Source organism: Eleginops maclovinus, chromosome 12 (assembly GCF_036324505.1).
Source record: "Eleginops maclovinus isolate JMC-PN-2008 ecotype Puerto Natales chromosome 12, JC_Emac_rtc_rv5, whole genome shotgun sequence".
In the NCBI taxonomy this organism is placed as follows: Eukaryota; Metazoa; Chordata; class Actinopteri; order Perciformes; family Eleginopidae; genus Eleginops; species Eleginops maclovinus.
Genome location: NC_086360.1, coordinates 20,829,586 through 20,844,851, shown reverse-complemented (window position 1 = coordinate 20,844,851; position 15,266 = coordinate 20,829,586). Strand labels below are relative to the sequence as shown.

General features: G+C 41.5%; 2 protein-coding genes and 1 long non-coding RNA gene across 3 annotated transcripts; 1 reads left to right on the top strand and 2 right to left on the bottom strand.

Annotated features, from left to right (window-relative positions):
- The first annotated feature begins 75 nt into the window (after positions 1-75).
- On the top strand, positions 76-14,608 carry nol6 (nucleolar protein 6 (RNA-associated)). The gene is made up of 26 exons (XM_063897782.1): positions 76-207; positions 551-760; positions 883-999; positions 1,103-1,282; positions 1,435-1,603; positions 1,731-1,865; positions 1,983-2,146; positions 2,260-2,380; positions 2,508-2,566; positions 2,664-2,765; positions 2,857-2,972; positions 3,255-3,432; positions 3,701-3,823; positions 4,148-4,296; positions 7,981-8,056; positions 8,392-8,532; positions 8,679-8,796; positions 9,096-9,250; positions 9,396-9,559; positions 9,813-9,965; positions 10,090-10,187; positions 10,337-10,461; positions 12,867-12,956; positions 13,070-13,270; positions 13,994-14,095; positions 14,248-14,608. Exons 1-26 carry the CDS (start codon positions 169-171, stop codon positions 14,395-14,397), a joined length of 3,435 nt encoding a protein of 1,144 aa, XP_063753852.1. The 5' UTR covers positions 76-168; the 3' UTR covers positions 14,398-14,608.
- LOC134873881 (E3 SUMO-protein ligase ZBED1-like) lies at positions 4,072-8,151 on the bottom strand. Its single transcript, XM_063897783.1, has 2 exons — positions 6,240-8,151; positions 4,072-6,094 (listed from the first exon to the last, which is right to left on the bottom strand). The coding sequence occupies exons 1-2, from the start codon at positions 7,740-7,742 to the stop codon at positions 5,543-5,545; spliced, it is 2,055 nt and encodes a 684-aa protein (XP_063753853.1). The 5' UTR covers positions 7,743-8,151; the 3' UTR covers positions 4,072-5,542.
- On the bottom strand, positions 9,117-11,172 carry LOC134873882 (uncharacterized). Its single transcript, XR_010166998.1, has 3 exons — positions 11,117-11,172; positions 10,901-10,984; positions 9,117-9,978 (listed from the first exon to the last, which is right to left on the bottom strand). It is a non-coding gene; the product is annotated as an uncharacterized LOC134873882 (long non-coding RNA).
- Positions 14,609-15,266: the final 658 nt, after the last annotated feature.

The window sequence follows — 15,266 nt, the reverse complement described above, 5'->3', positions numbered from 1 at the left end:
AGCCAATCACAATTCACCCCCGCCACTCTTCCACCAATCAGGGAAATATTTTTCTTTGTAGCATGTATGACTGACCCTGTGCACATGTGAGAGCGCTATGAAGGGAAAGCAGTGTTGATCAAAACTTCAAAATACCGGATTTTTCTTCACATTGGAATCAGGTCAGACATGAAAAAGAAGCTTACAGTTGCCGACGAGCCAGCAGAGGTAAGACTGCCGACATGTGCCATGATTTTAGCTGCTAGGTGGCTAACTACCGTTTGGTTAACAAACGAGGCATTTTACCTAGGGCTACACGGGTGTTGCTTGCATGCTTTGCCTACATATTGGCAACTACGTTCTATTGTTGAGACTAAAATATGCACTTTCTAATAATAGAAATTCAGTGCTTCTGGAAGTTGGAAACAACAGGATTAACGCTCCAATAACGACTAGTTAATAGGCCCAGTTCTTATGTTATACCCTGATTATTATTCCTTACTGGTTATAAAATTAAAAGTTGGATAAAATCGAGCTGGTGTTGATGCCACTGCATGTTGTTGTTTTACAGATGGTTCCCTCAGAGAGTCATGAGGAGGAGGAAAACGATGCTCCCTGTAAAGCTAAAAGGAGCAAACCTGAAGACGCTGGAGGGGAGGAGATGGTCTATCACCCGGTTAAGCTGTCCCGGAGTGATCTGTACAGACCTCCCTCAGCAGAGGAACTGAACCAGCTGAAAGAGGCAGAAAGCCTGTTTCACTGCAGCCTGCTTAAGATGCAGGTAAGACCTCTGACATGGAAAGGGATGAGGTTATGACTAAAGTGAAGCCTGTTGTCCCTCATGTCAACCAATAACACACAATGTTTCTCACTCTTGTGTCTTTAATCTATCACCAATAACAGATGGAAGAGTTGCTGAAAGAGGTCGCCCTGAGTGAGCGCAAGAAACAGCAAATAGATTCCTTCATTCAGACAGTCACCATGCTGATCCAGACTGTACCAGAATCACCAGAGGTTGAGGTATGTAGTATTTCAACTTAAAAACAAAGCTTAGTGAAAAGGCAAAACTTCCCACACATAAACATGTAACCTTATTTATTACTTAATCTCCCTATGTGTTCAGGTAAGTGACCTGTCATGGCTGTCCAGTGAAGTTAAGGTCCCTTTCCTTCTGGTGCCCAAAGCAACGAAGGGCAAGTTCCACATGGTGCCTCCTGCTTCTGTGGATCTGATCGGCAGCTACCCCTTGGGCACCTGCACCAAACCACGCATCAGGGTAGACCTGGCTGTCACAATCCCAGCTGTAAGTCTCCTGCCCCCTTTTTTATTTTAATACATCACTTGAAGCCTTGAAAGCAATGTGCTCTTACCAAGTACTGAATGCAATATAACAATAAAGTCATTATAATGAAAGAGAGACTGATGTTTTCTGGCGCCTCGTCTTTCTGTTATTAGGATGTCCTCCATCCAAAGGATGTTGTGAACCAGAGGTATCCGAGGAAAAGGGCTCTCTACCTGGCAGGCCTGGCACAGTATCTTGCATCTTCCTCAGAAATTGGAAGCATGCGTTATTCCTGTCTCCATGGCAATCGACTCCGACCTGTTTTGCTGCTGACACCTCCAGGTATTTATCTTTTATCTCAATTTAGTTTTTTATTGTGTCGATTTAACCAGGAGTACATTTTCTTTGCTTAGAGTATTTTAAAGTTGGAGTTGTGATGATATATGTTGTTTGGTGTTTGATATTTCAGGTAAAGACTCCTCCAGCTTCACTGTACATGTTCATGCCTGTCCACCTCCTGGATTCTTCAAGCCCAGCCGTTTCCACCCGCAGAGGAACAATATCCGGACAGAGTGGTACACTGGACTGCAGACCTCTCAGTCTGGTAAGATTGTTCATCTAAATGTAATCGTCCCCTTCAATCATAATGGTCATACGTTTATTCAGGATTGCATTTTCAGCAACAATCCAAATTAAAAAATATTTGTCCTCTTTGTTGCAGAGGGCACCGAACCTCCCACTCCACATTACAATAGCTCTGTTTTGGGGGATTTACTGCCCAGGCCTCACCTCCAGTTTCTTTCTGCTGTTGGCTCCCAGTGCTCTGCATTCACAGATGGGGTGGCCTTGCTCAAAGTCTGGCTTCGACAAAGAGAGCTCGACCAGGTAGGAGGCTTGAAAGGGTTCTCTGACCTGTTGAGATCTTTTTACATTATTATATGTATTCTGACACCAATGCTCTGACCTCACCTGTGTATTACTCTCTTAATGACTTGTAGGGCACTGGTTGTTTCAATGGATTCCTGGCTTCAATGTTGTTGGCTTATCTGCTGAACTCTCACAGAATCAGTAACTCCATGACAGCCTATCAGCTGCTTCGAAACACCTTGAACTTCCTGGGTAAGACGATTTAAAACCAGCTAAACATGATACACGTTATGATATTCAGTAGTTCAACCTAGAGCAATTAGCTTATTACTCTTTGGACTATCTTTCAACTTACCCAACTCCTAATTCTAACCCTCAGCTACTACGGACCTGACAGTGAATGGAATTAGCCTCGCCAAAGATCCTGACTCTTCTGCTGTAAGGCTTATAAACCATTGCATGTAGTTTTTCCACACTTTTGTTAACATCCTCAATTAATCATAATTTCCCCCTCTTATTATTCTTTTCCCTACAGCCATCTATGGCAGATTTCCACAATGTTTTCCAAGTGGTGTTTGTGGACCCTTCAGGACATCTCAACATGTGTGCTGACATGACCGCTTGTACCTACAAACAGGTAAGTACTGTAAAAACAAATGGGTTTAGATCATTTTAACCCTAGTGAGATTAAACAGCACTTTATTGACTATTTATAATTTGGTTTTCAGCTGCAGCACGAGGCATCTGTGTCGATGCAGTTCTGGGACAACCCCACGGTGGATGGGTTCCACGGCCTCCTCATGACCCCCAAACCCATGATAAGGACAAGCGACCATGTGTTCCAGTATGGATCTTTAAAATAACTCCAATTTAAATCCAGTTACTATTCTATTTACTAAATGAGAAGTTTTTTTTATTTTACACATTCTCACACGCAGACTTCATTAGCCACTGTTTATCATGTGTTAACTACTCCTTTGTTGTATCTGTGTAAAGATAGTTCAAACCCTGCTATCACCTCAATGTTGGGTAATAATGTCGTTTTGGACAAATACTGCTTGCTTTCATTACCAAAGTTAGTTTTCCGGTCACATCATCTGTTTTGTGTTTTTCATCTTTTACTCAGGTTGTGTGAGCTGGTAAAGCTTCAGTCCAGCTGTAAGAAACTGGACCTCCTCAGTGAGTTGATGGACCACAGTGGGAATTATGTCCACACTGCGCTCCCCTTTATTCTGTCACTGCTGCAGCAAGGACTGGGCCAAAGGATCAGCCTCCTCACCCACTCCCTCTCTCCTGACCCTGAGGTACGAAACCTTTTCATTCAGTGTTTACCAAATTCTGGCTTAATCCACTTGTAGGGATGGGAACTTAAAAGATTCTGATCCCTACTCGACTGGCAGAACAGGCACACTTGTTGATTGAATCAGCACTAATACTACTAGTTTAACACTAAGGTTTTTAACTCAAGCTGTTTGAACATGCCTTACAAAAGGCAGTAAAAAAAAACATGTAAACATAACTTAAAATCATAAATGACTGAATTTAGCATGCTTTGTTTTTGTTTTATCACAGTGGTCTGTGGAAAGTGAAGCCCCAAAACACAAAGCCCAACCTCCCCTCTGCTTCGGTTTGCTCTTAAGGCCAGAGCTGGCAGCCTCTGTCCTGGAAAGAGGCCCACCTGCAGACAGCCCTAAGGTATCCTCACCTGTCTTTTTTTTGTGCATGTCTTATTATCAGAGATGCTGCAAAGTCCATCTGTATTGTATCTGTACTCTGTGCTACATTGTGCTGACCATACAGTGTATTTGATTACTGAATACCTTGGATTAAAGTTTTCACATATGCTTAATCTAGCATGGTTGTTCGAAAAGTTTATAAATGCAATACTATTGTACTTTTCATTTACAACTTGCAATTGTTTGATGTGGCTAGAATATAAACTTTCTCTATCGTGTTTTATCATTTTTTTTGTTGCAAGGCTTCTTTTATGGTTAACAATAACAGTGCTTCTTCTGCTAGTCGGCCGAGTTCCGTCAGCTGTGGGGTTCTCGCTCCGAGCTGCGTCGATTCCAGGACGGTGCCATCACTGAAGCGGTGCTGTGGGATGGAGAGAGCATGTGCCAAAAACGACTGGTCCCCAGACAGATCATTACACACCTGCTACAGCTGTATGTATTTTATTTTTTCTTAACATGAGACACAATAGACACATTTGTTCTGTTAATAATAGTGGTTAGTTTGGTCAGTCAGTTTCTAGCTTGCACATATTATGTTGGTACAAAGGAAGGTACCAGTGCTTTTCATTCTTCATTTGTTTTTTAATTGAAGTTCAACTTGATTTGTAAGCTATTGTCAGGCAATATATTTGAAATATGTGTTCTTAACGGCAATGTACAAAACATATTACCCGCTACTTGTCGACTCAAGAACATTCATGTCTTTTACACCTACAATATAACACATCAACAGTGGAAAAGTACCTACCAGCTCCTTCTGACATACTCATGAAATATCTACCGTATTTTCCGGACTATAGGGCGCACTGGATTATAAGGCGCACTGTCAATGAATGGTCTATTTTCGAAATGTTTTCATATATAAGGCGCACCGGACTATAAGGCGCATTAAGCGAAATGTTGTTACCTCCAGCGTTGTTATGCTCTATACCGTAGTGAAGAGCAGCTGGGTATGTGACACTCTGAGCAAAGAGGAGGGGGAAACAGCGGAGCTGGAGTAATCCTTTTTTATTGTCTTCGCCGACAACGCAGCCAACCTGGCAACATCTTCACTTTCCCAAAACTACTTCTTCCGCACACACACGCCCACCCCGCATGTCGCTCTCCTACACACTCCTTTTCTACATGCCGTAAAACGGATACATATTATATAATTATTAATTATATAACAGAAACAAAACAGTCAGATAAGTCAGTAATGAGTTCAGTTATAACACGTAAAATACGTATCATTGATTCATTAATGTTGAATTCTCTCCCAGCTGCTCTATTCCCATGTTCTACTGCGTGACTGATAGCCTCGAGTTTGAAGTCCGCGTCGTAAGCGTGTCTCTTGACGGGTGCCATTTGGTGCAACTCCACGACGCTCCTGACTACGGTAGCCGTAATGCTGCAAGCGGTGCGGCTTTGTAGTTTACCAAAGTCGTACTAAAACATTTTGACAGAGCGCCGTGAGAGCTGTGTACCACACAAAATCACTTCGAGGTCAGTAAGCACAACCAGAATTACCGTAATCCATATATAAGGCGCACTGGATTATAAGACGCACTGTTGTTTTTTGAGAAAATGTAAGGCTTTTAAGTGCGCCTTATAGTCCGGAAAATACGGTAATCAAGGAGTCAACCTAACACTGCCATACAGTAACCATACTCTATCATTTATATAGGCTGTCATAAAGTTATGCATTTCTGTTTACAAAGATCATCATGTCAATATGCTCTGGGCCCAGTCTTGTACGCATTTCTGCAAATGTTTGCCCAGACTCGGACAATAAAGACGGCAGTGATACCCCAGGTACGCACAAATAGTGTCTCGCCAGAGTAGCCAGTTTGGGGAATCTTGGTCCATTTACCCTCCACCAGTCAAGAGGGTTTATGTCCAATGAGGGCGCAATGTCTCTCAAATAGTAATCTACCTGAGCCTCAGAGTCTGTGGCATAGGAGGAACTGTAGTTGTCTCCAAGGAGCAACATCATGGTGTTTTTGGTGTCACTTCTCTGTTGGGAGGGCATAGCTGCCACCTGGCTAATATTGGGTGTGACCAGGATGTCTTGCTGTTCATCCTTTAGGCCCACAGTAGTAGTTATCACATCTAAGTTTGAAACAAGTTCGTGCAGCTTCACCTTTGCCGACAGTCTCCCTGTTGGCGTCAGAAAGCTGAGATGTTTGTGACGAGGGTCCAGCATAGAGGCAATCAGAGCTGGTTTGGAGGCGAGGCCGTTAGAGTCAACCTGCGAACAATACAATGAAATGTATCTAGTTATTTAGATGGAATGCAAATAGTTTATCATAATGTTGTTGTTATTCAGCACCTGTTATGCTAAAGTTATTGCAAAATATATTTCAGTCAGTAAAATATGATTAGTGTATGCCTACCTCCATGTGATCTTGAAGTAACTTTTGAACCTTCAGCTTGAACTCTGAGACTTGTTCCACATCGTTTTCTTTTGGCACCAGATGGGTCTGAATAAGGCTGAATGTGATCGGATAAATGTTTGAAATGGACACTTCTGTCTCAGCAGATATCACTGTTGTCGCCCATTTTAGAGTTGCAAGCACAGGTGTGAAATTTTCAATTATTTGCCAGCAATCATCTTCAATCTCAAGCATCTGGGCTTCCTGTCTGTTGGTGACAGCACGATCAGAGAGCACCGCTTTGATTGCCCACCGTTGCTCGAGTAATCGTTCAAACATATCACAGATTGAGTCCCATCTAGCCTTGCTTGACTGAATAAGCTTGTGCTGTGGCAGGCACATCTGAACTTGCTTTTGCTCCAAGGCTTCATATGCCTGCAAGTTGTGATTGAAGTGTTTGACAAGCTTCCCGGCAGCAACGATGATGCGGACCAGATCCTCACTCAGCCCTTCACTGACTGCCAGCTGCAATGTAGTAGCAAAGCAAGTAGCATAATCCCATGTGACACGGGGACACGCATGGGCTGACAAAATGCCTTGTGTGTTGTTATGAACACATGCAGTCACTTTCCCAGCAATACCCCAGGACTGCACAGTGTTAAAAAGCCTTTCTGTGACACTGTCTGTAGTAGTGTGGCTGTCAGATGATAGCTTCTGTGTCTGCAGTACAACTGACCTGCCCTGCCAGTCTTCAGTTATGAATGAACAGAAAACTGTAATGTATCTCTGAAATGGGAGGGCTGTCCAGAAGTCAGCAGTGAGAGCCACTTTCTCAACTTTACCCAGCTGCACCAGAAGCTCCTCCGCCTTCTCCTGGAAATGTCCTTCTATAAGGCGTGTGATATCTCCAGCACATGGCATTTTATAGTTTTGCACAGTGTATGCAAGTAGCTCACGGAAACCATCACCACTTAGCACGCTGATGGGAAGCATGTCCTTCTCAATCATTCTGGAGATGAGCTCAGTTACCTCTGTGTGTGCTGCGACTGACCCACCATCATTGGACAGAGTGTCCGGGTGCTTGTTTCTGATGTGGTACATCATGTTGGTGGTGCTGCTCCTGTACTTTAGCTTCGTTTCGCACATCGTGCAGTGAACCTCGTCGTTTACTCTGACGAAAATGTCCCACACAGAGCTCCTCTTCAGGCGCTTCCTCTCTCCATAGTCACGCTCCGTTGGGTTGGCAGTCATGATATTTATGTTGGGTGACATAATGGCAACCTGCATTATGTCCGAATTAGCAGTGCTCTCCTCCTCGATGCTCTGAACACTGCATATGACCGGTTTCTCGTCTTCGTCCGGTGATGCGGTGGACGCATGGTGCCTGCTCATGTGGCTCATCATGGTGCTGGTGGCTCCGCCGCAGTACTTCAATTTAGCGTCACATTTCATGCAGCGGACAAAGTTTCCCTCTTGTTCAAAGCAGTCCCACACAGAGCTCCGTCTCCTGTTTGCACGCTTCATTGTTTATTCAGTCAGAGGTCTAATGTCTGAAAATGCATATTACGTTAGCAAGCTAGCGTTAGCTAATTTTAGCACCACCTCTACTCGCAAATATCGGTCTTTGGGCTAATAATAACCCAACATGCGACCAGTTTCACTACGGCATCGTCCTAACAGATTTAAAGTGATGCGAGTGTGTGTATGCATTTCCTGCAACCTCGTTTTTTTTAAAGAAAATAATATACTTATTATCCACCAGGCATGCAGATATCCCCGAAAGCGCTATTCGGTATTTGGGGGCGCTGTTGGATGACGTCATTAAAACGGGAAGTGAGGTAATGCCAAATCGCTTCGGCTTAGAAAACATTGTTATTCATTAAACACATGCTGAATGCAGTTTTTCATTTGTTGTGCTGTGTCTATCCAAAAGGATATCCTGCATCTTTTTTTAAATGTATTTTATTTGTATTTAATTAAGTATTGTTAATTAATGTTTTTGTTTTTGATGGAGTATATTTTATATATTGTATACTACATGTATATTATGGAGTTTCTTGATTATTTTTTTAATGGTATAGTCCACCAGAAGGGATATTGTTGTTGCTGTTTCATGATATAGTAATAATCATGTGTCATACATCAAGTTACTGACGTGTATTGTGTTCTTCAGGTGCCTAGTACTGGAGAGGAGGAGAGTTTACTGGTTGTTCAGTCCTATGATGACCTGAGCAGAAAACTGTGGAGGCTGGAAGGTCTGCCTCTGTCCGTCACAGCAGTGCAAGGAGCCCACCCTGCACTCAGATACACACAGGTAAAGTTCTTGTTTCTTAACATCTACATATACTGCTCTTATGGTAGTAGTATTGAAATAAAAGCAATTTTTCATCATTTGAATTAATATAGCCAATTATGATTTTGACGTTTGGACTGATCTAACATTTCATTTGTGCCTTGCAGGTATTTCCTCCTGTGCCACTCAAGCTGGACTATTCCTTCTTTGACAGAGAAAAGACTTCAAGATCATTGATGCCAAAAGAAGGCAAACCCTGTCCTGCTTATATCACCCCTATCAAAGGTAAAGACCTACCACTACTATCAACTTCTTTAGGAGTTTTAACTCTTGTTGAATCAGTTTAAGTCTTCATCTTTACTTTAAAGTAATTGCTGCATTGTCTGCAATTGAAAAAGTTTAAGGAAATTTTCACTCAAACTTTCTTTCATTTCTTTTTTTTTTTTTACCTGCTGATTTCAAAATTCCTAAATGACACCCCATGTATTCAATGTAGGAATACCCATTGCTCCTTAACGATAGATATTAAGCTGTTGGAACTCATGTTGCTATACAAACTAATATTGGTAACTCTGCTTTTGCAGTGATCTGTCACATGGAGGGGAGTGGAAAGTGGCCACATGACCGCTTAGCCATTCGCTACATCCGAACTGCCTTCCACATCCGCATGGGAGAGTTACTCAAGAAGCACCATAATTATACATGCAAGCCCTGCCCTACACACCTAGATGTCTGGAAGGTATATTTTTGAGTTTGTGTACAGGTTGCAAACTTGTTTGTAAACTTGACTGTGTTTTTTTTAGTCTAGGAAAGTTGCTGTCATAGTGTATTTTTACGCATTCATTTATTTATGCTAGCTAATCCCATTATTTTTATGCATCCAGGATGGCTTGGTGTTCCGCATCCAGGTTGCTTACCATCGGGAGCCTCAAGTGCTGAGGGAGAGTGTAAATGCAGAGGGGCTGCTGGTTGTAAGGGACAGTGAGGAGGCTCAGGCTCTGGAGATGACCACCATTCACAAGCCTCTACTCACCAGCACATTGCATGGGTAAAACTAAAACAGTAACACAAAGTAATATCTGTCTGTTTGTTTTGGAAAGCAGGGTTGTTGTGCTCTTACAGGTTACCACAGTATTTTTAACCTTCCATGTTGCTGATATAATAATACATTTTTATTGGTTCTATATTTTCACTTCATTCAACCTTTGTCAATATATTTTTGCCTCTTTCCTGTTCTATTTAGCTTGCGCTGCACGCATCTTTCTTGCTCCAACTTATACATATCATGTTGGTGTTGTTAGTCTCCAGCAGGAGCACCCGTCTTTCGGGGCAGTTTGTCGCTTGGCCAAGCGTTGGCTGGGGGCTCAGCTCTTCAGTGAAGACATCACGGAGGACACAGCAGACCTGCTGGTGGCGTCGCTCTTCCTGCAGCCAGCACCCTTTACTCCTCCTGGGTAACTACCAGTTCTACTTTTTAACAAACAGTCAAACTCATTAGTCTCATTTGTGGACACAAGGTTTTTTTCCCCTCCCTTTGTTCGTTCAGTAGGTCATGTAAATATATTTTCTGTCTCTCAGTTCTCCCCAGGTTGGCTTCCTTCGTTTCCTTCATCTGCTCGCCTCTTTTGACTGGAGGAACAACCCGCTGATAGTCAACCTCAACAATCAGCTTGCAGGCAAGCTCTTACACACACACACACACACACACACAAACCTCCTTTCCCTCGGTGTGGCGCAAACAAATACCCATCTGACTTATTTTTATATACACACCCGAAATACTTTAATGCAATGTTAAATTGTTGTACACATCTGTTACGTGCAGTCAGCGACTACACAGAGGTCAAGAATGACTTCTTGGCCTCCAGGGAGTCTCTGCCTGTCATGTTTATAGCTACGCCTAAAGAGAAAAAACAATCCATGTGGACCAAGAAAGGACCCACTGTACAGGTCAGTGGAACTAAACACAAACACACAACTCACACGACAACACATTTAATAGATAAAAGGACTTTCTACTGAATTTGAAAAAATGCATATTGCAGAAGAAAAGATCAAATCCAATACTAATATGCCATCAAATAAATCACAAGTTTATAGATTTATTTTACCCTGTTTGTTTCATGGAGTAACACAAAGAGAATCACAAACAACGGAGTAAAAAAGAGTTGCATGTTCTCGGCAGATAGCAGTCACATAGTTTCCCTATCCTGGAGCCTTTTCTGAGTGCACACTGGTCTCCTGGATCACACTGAAAATATATGACACCAAAAGATATTGTTTAACTGAAAGATAATAAGCACCTAAACGGACTGAATAGGTTGATTAAATTTTTTTTTAAAAAGTGATTTAGATAATTGGAAATGGACTGAGTTGTTGCATTACATACCACAGGCAGATCGCCATGCTTTTTTCTTAGAGTTGGAAATTGATTGTTCTGTAGTCTTTCCAAAACTCCATGTAAATCACTGATCTGAAAAGGCAGAAATGGTATGAATTACTTGAAGGAATTTGAGAATACCACCAGAACATCACATAAAAAACAGCATTTTGAAGAATTTTGACTATCAGTTGTGCTTTGGGAGACTAGCGGGAGGTAGCTCACCAGTTCCCTTTCATTGTTGTCCCCTGTCGTAGTGAAATAAGTTAAGTGTTTGGATTTGTAGCCCCCTGTTTGGATGAGACCATGGCTGTAGAAGAGTCCTGTGGCACACAGTAGTGTACAGAAAAGGTGAACACGGCAGCTTCCCATCTTGCGTAGTTGACCCAGATAAACTTCCTGTGGTATACCACCTCACTCGCTCTGCAAGCCCGACTTTAACTCTGAGCCTTCCCCAGCAGCCTCCTTTATACCGGCGGCGGGGAACAGGAACTTTGTGGTCTGTGACGTCCTCCCAGAGACATCAATATTTACTCTCAATTTTCAGGATCATTTCAATTGTAATTGATCTGGTTGCTCAGGATGCATATATCAGTTCTTTTTGAATACACAAAAAAACTTCAAGGACTACCAAAAATGTTTTTAAAACAAATAGCTGAGGTGAGTGAATGATCCTGGCTCAGTGTGTTATTATTGTTGTCTCAATACCTCTGAACGGCCACTAGGGAGCAGACGGAGTTGGAAAACACAACATTTGGGTTCCTTCTTAAACACACAATATGATTTCTACCAAGAAAAGAACTTGCATGACAATGACTTCAGATATGTTTCTTAGCTCTGCACATATCATGCTTTATAACTGAACCACAAATAGATCATAGTAGGTTTTAAAAATTGCATTTAACATTTCCATGATGAACGATAATGGGTTTTATTCTCGTAACTGTAAACCAAAAAACAACTATTTTGTAAAAGTTCTTAGCGTAAGAGTCTAACTAGTTTAAATCGTTGGGGGAAAAATGGATTTTAGGAAAACCTTTCAGTAGGAAGAAAGTCGCTTTAACTACTTAAGTACCTTTTAACCAAAGCCTAAGGAGATTGAGACCCAAAAGTAGCTTAAAATACTGCAAATGGAATAGGAACGAGGTTGAATTTCATAAGGAACAATAATTGTACAACTCGTGCATTGATTTTATATTGTCAAAAATAACAAAAACTCCCCACATTTTTCTTAAATCTCTATCTCTACATGCATGGCAGCCATTCCAGTGTTTGTTGAATTCCAACACAGAGAAATGCTTTCAGTAGTTTATAGAATACAATCATGTGTAAAATAAATAAATAATTTAACTCAAAGTTTTACCTACAAATAGTAAAACCAGAAAAACTGCTAATGCTCAGGGGTCTCTTGCTGTATAATGGAAAGCCTTAAACATTAGATCCATGTAAGGCACAGATTAATGTGCACTGTGTGTAGCCAGTATTCAGTTTAGCCCTTTACCTACATTCATTTACTTCTTCAAGTCACAATCACTGGCACATGACCATATACCACCTTGTTTTGTTCCAGCTGTATATGTAAGTAAGTGTTTGCACTAATACAAAAAACATATGGCTGTGCTTTCATCAAACGTTTTGACAAAATACAGTAGGCGGCTCTTTGTAATACAACAATTGCTGGATATCGCTCTATATATCTATATATAGGGGCGGCTGTAGTGCAGTGGTCTAATGCGTTGAACACCAGGTCAAACCCCGCCTTGACCGCCGTTGTGTCCTTGGGCCTGAAATTGCAATATGAATGTGTTGAATGTCTAATACGGTAATATGTAATTGTAAAGTGCTCATAACACCCGGAAAGATTGCTGTAAAACCACAAATAAAGGGGTTATATATTAAATCACCTTTCAGAATATCTAAAGTGCTTCCGAGAATAACCATTAAAGGGCTGTAATTTGTGTGTGTTTGTCTTCAGATGCTGCAGCGTGTGGTGATGGTGGCAGCAGAGAGTCTTAAATTGCTGGAACATCAGTTGATGGACAGCAACGAGATACAAGATGTCAGGGTTAGTAGAGAGCAGTTTAAATGTCTCATTTACTGTTATCTTCATAAAAATCCTACTATCTAATTAGGATTACATATTTAAGCCTTTTGATGCATTTGTCTGTGATTGTGCAGGTGGTCATGCGTCCACCGCTGGATGCCTACGACGTGCTGATTCACCTGAACCCCAAGCAGGTTCCCTTACTCGTTCAGGCAGTGGACCCCCCCACTGTCACTTTCCGCAGGGGCGCCGTGGCTGGCAGTATGTCCCAGTCTGGAGGAGCCCTGCCTGTTGTTGATTACAACCCTGTGTCCCTCTACTTGGCAGAGCTCAGAGTGAGTGTTGTCTATTGGGGATAATCTTGTGTTAATGATACCTTGTTGACACAGGATGTGGAAGCTGTGCAGCAGAATTTGTGCACGCAAGTCGCACCTAGGCTATTTAAGAACAAAGTTAAATTCTATGTGACGTCCAGCAGCTTCCTGACATTAAAAATCAAATAGAGTGAAGCGAAATACCCAGGCTTGCATTGTTCACAAAAGTTATGGATTTCTTAGAAACAAAGTCAACATTAGTCTCAACTGCAGTTAATGATCATGTCCTTCAACTTCTCCTTACACTCTGGTTCACATAACCCACTAAGGATGTTTCATGGCCAGGGTCTTGCCTTGTTGTTAACCAATCTGAATAAATATGGCCTTTCTCTTTCTTTATTTCTCCTATGCTAGTGTGATAAATAGGACACAGGCTATGTTGTGAAGCTAATACATGTCTTATTTTTTGCAGTGTATGAAAAAGTCTACACTTAGCCAATTATGAGGAGTCATGACCGTAGATGATGGCCTAGTTTATCCAGAAGAAGTAAAAGTGTTACAACTTGTGGAGAAAGTAAACTTTAAACTTAACTGAGGAGTTGATTTTTCTCATGTTTTTTTGGTTCTGTTTTGAAAAAACCTCAACTGATGTCATCAATAGACCTTTGGCTATCGCAACAAATGAGTTTCTGTCTCACTTTTGTCCTGAATGTCTACTCTATCAGCTTACCTAATTTATTTCAGGAAGCTTTCGAAGACCTAGCCCTCTTCTTCTGTGACCCCCATGGTGGAACAGTGATTGCAGTTTTATGGAAACCAAAGGCCTTCATGCCAACACCCTTTAAGGTAAGCCTCAGATATGTCAAAGTAAACTAATGTTTGCCTGCCAACAGCTTGCTTTGTTGCATCAAGTGTCTCTTATGCCGCCATCCTCCTCGTCTCACGCACATCAGCATCAACCACTCTAAAATGATGTTTTACTTTTCCCTTTCTCAAAGACATCACAGCTATCAGCAAGGAGCGTGGAAGTGACTGGAGATGAGGCAAAAACCATTCCTAACATCGACGCAATACTGGAGGACTTCCAGGTCATGGGAAAGGGTTTGATCAAATCAATGGAAGCCAGGACTGAAAAATGGTCATTTTAGGCACACCATTTTCTCCAGGTACATGAACAAATTACAATATCTTTGTTTTGTTTGTGCTTTAAAACTTCAAAGAATGGAAACATAAAGACATCTTGGACATTTTGTTAACAATATGATATGTTAATACGTTTGCTGTTAAAGATGAGCCACGTGATTGTTCTGGTGATGCAATATCATGTCTAATAAATGCTTCTCTACACCTTTTGATTCATATTTGATCCCTTTGCCTTTTTTTAAATTAAAGTAGTTGACATTTGATAGAAGGTATTGATAACAGATCGGACTGACTTTTAGCTCTCAAAATTTGTTCTGGAAATTTGCAAGCTCCTCTTATGTTCCAGAAATTGGAGCACTCCATCTGTTTATTTGGTAGACTAGACTGCATTATGTCTGTGCTTGTCGTTTCTGTTTATTACGATCATGAAACAGATGTTGTTAGCCTTCCCAACATTGATGCAACAATAACATTTTTGCTGGTTATTCGCAGCCTGTGACTATAGAATATATGTACAGAACACAATAGTTACATTCATATTCAGTTAAACTGATTTTATTCCTTGGTTTGACCGTAAGTCATGTTAAGGGACTTGTGTGTTAAAATCTGTAATAACCTGGCTGCAGGTAGGCCTTTTGTTACTTAAAGTCTGCTCGTTGCGTGCTAATCCCTTACTCCCTCTGCAAGGTTTGTCTAAGATTTCAGGTTATAATAGCTCCTGTCACTGAAAGGCAATACAATCTGAGATGCAGGTGAGGGAGCTGTTTAACACAGCTATAAAATGTGGTCAAAGAGGGACAGAAGCGATGTCCCTGAAACATTATGTTTGGAACAAATGAGTCCTTAATGTAATCCAGTATGCAAAAGGTTTCAT

Coding starts and splice junctions, on each gene's coding strand:
- nol6 (XM_063897782.1), top strand. CDS start 169: ATGAAAAAGAAGCTTACAGTTGCCGACGAGCCAGCAGAG. Junction 1,866..1,982: donor ACTGCAGACCTCTCAGTCTG/GTAAGATTGTTC, acceptor TCTTTGTTGCAG/AGGGCACCGAACCTCCCACT. Junction 14,096..14,247: donor TCATGCCAACACCCTTTAAG/GTAAGCCTCAGA, acceptor CCTTTCTCAAAG/ACATCACAGCTATCAGCAAG.
- LOC134873881 (XM_063897783.1), bottom strand. CDS start 7,742: ATGAAGCGTGCAAACAGGAGACGGAGCTCTGTGTGGGACTGCTTTGAA. Junction 6,095..6,239: donor TACTTCAAGATCACATGGAG/GTAGGCATACAC, acceptor TATTGTTCGCAG/GTTGACTCTAACGGCCTCGC.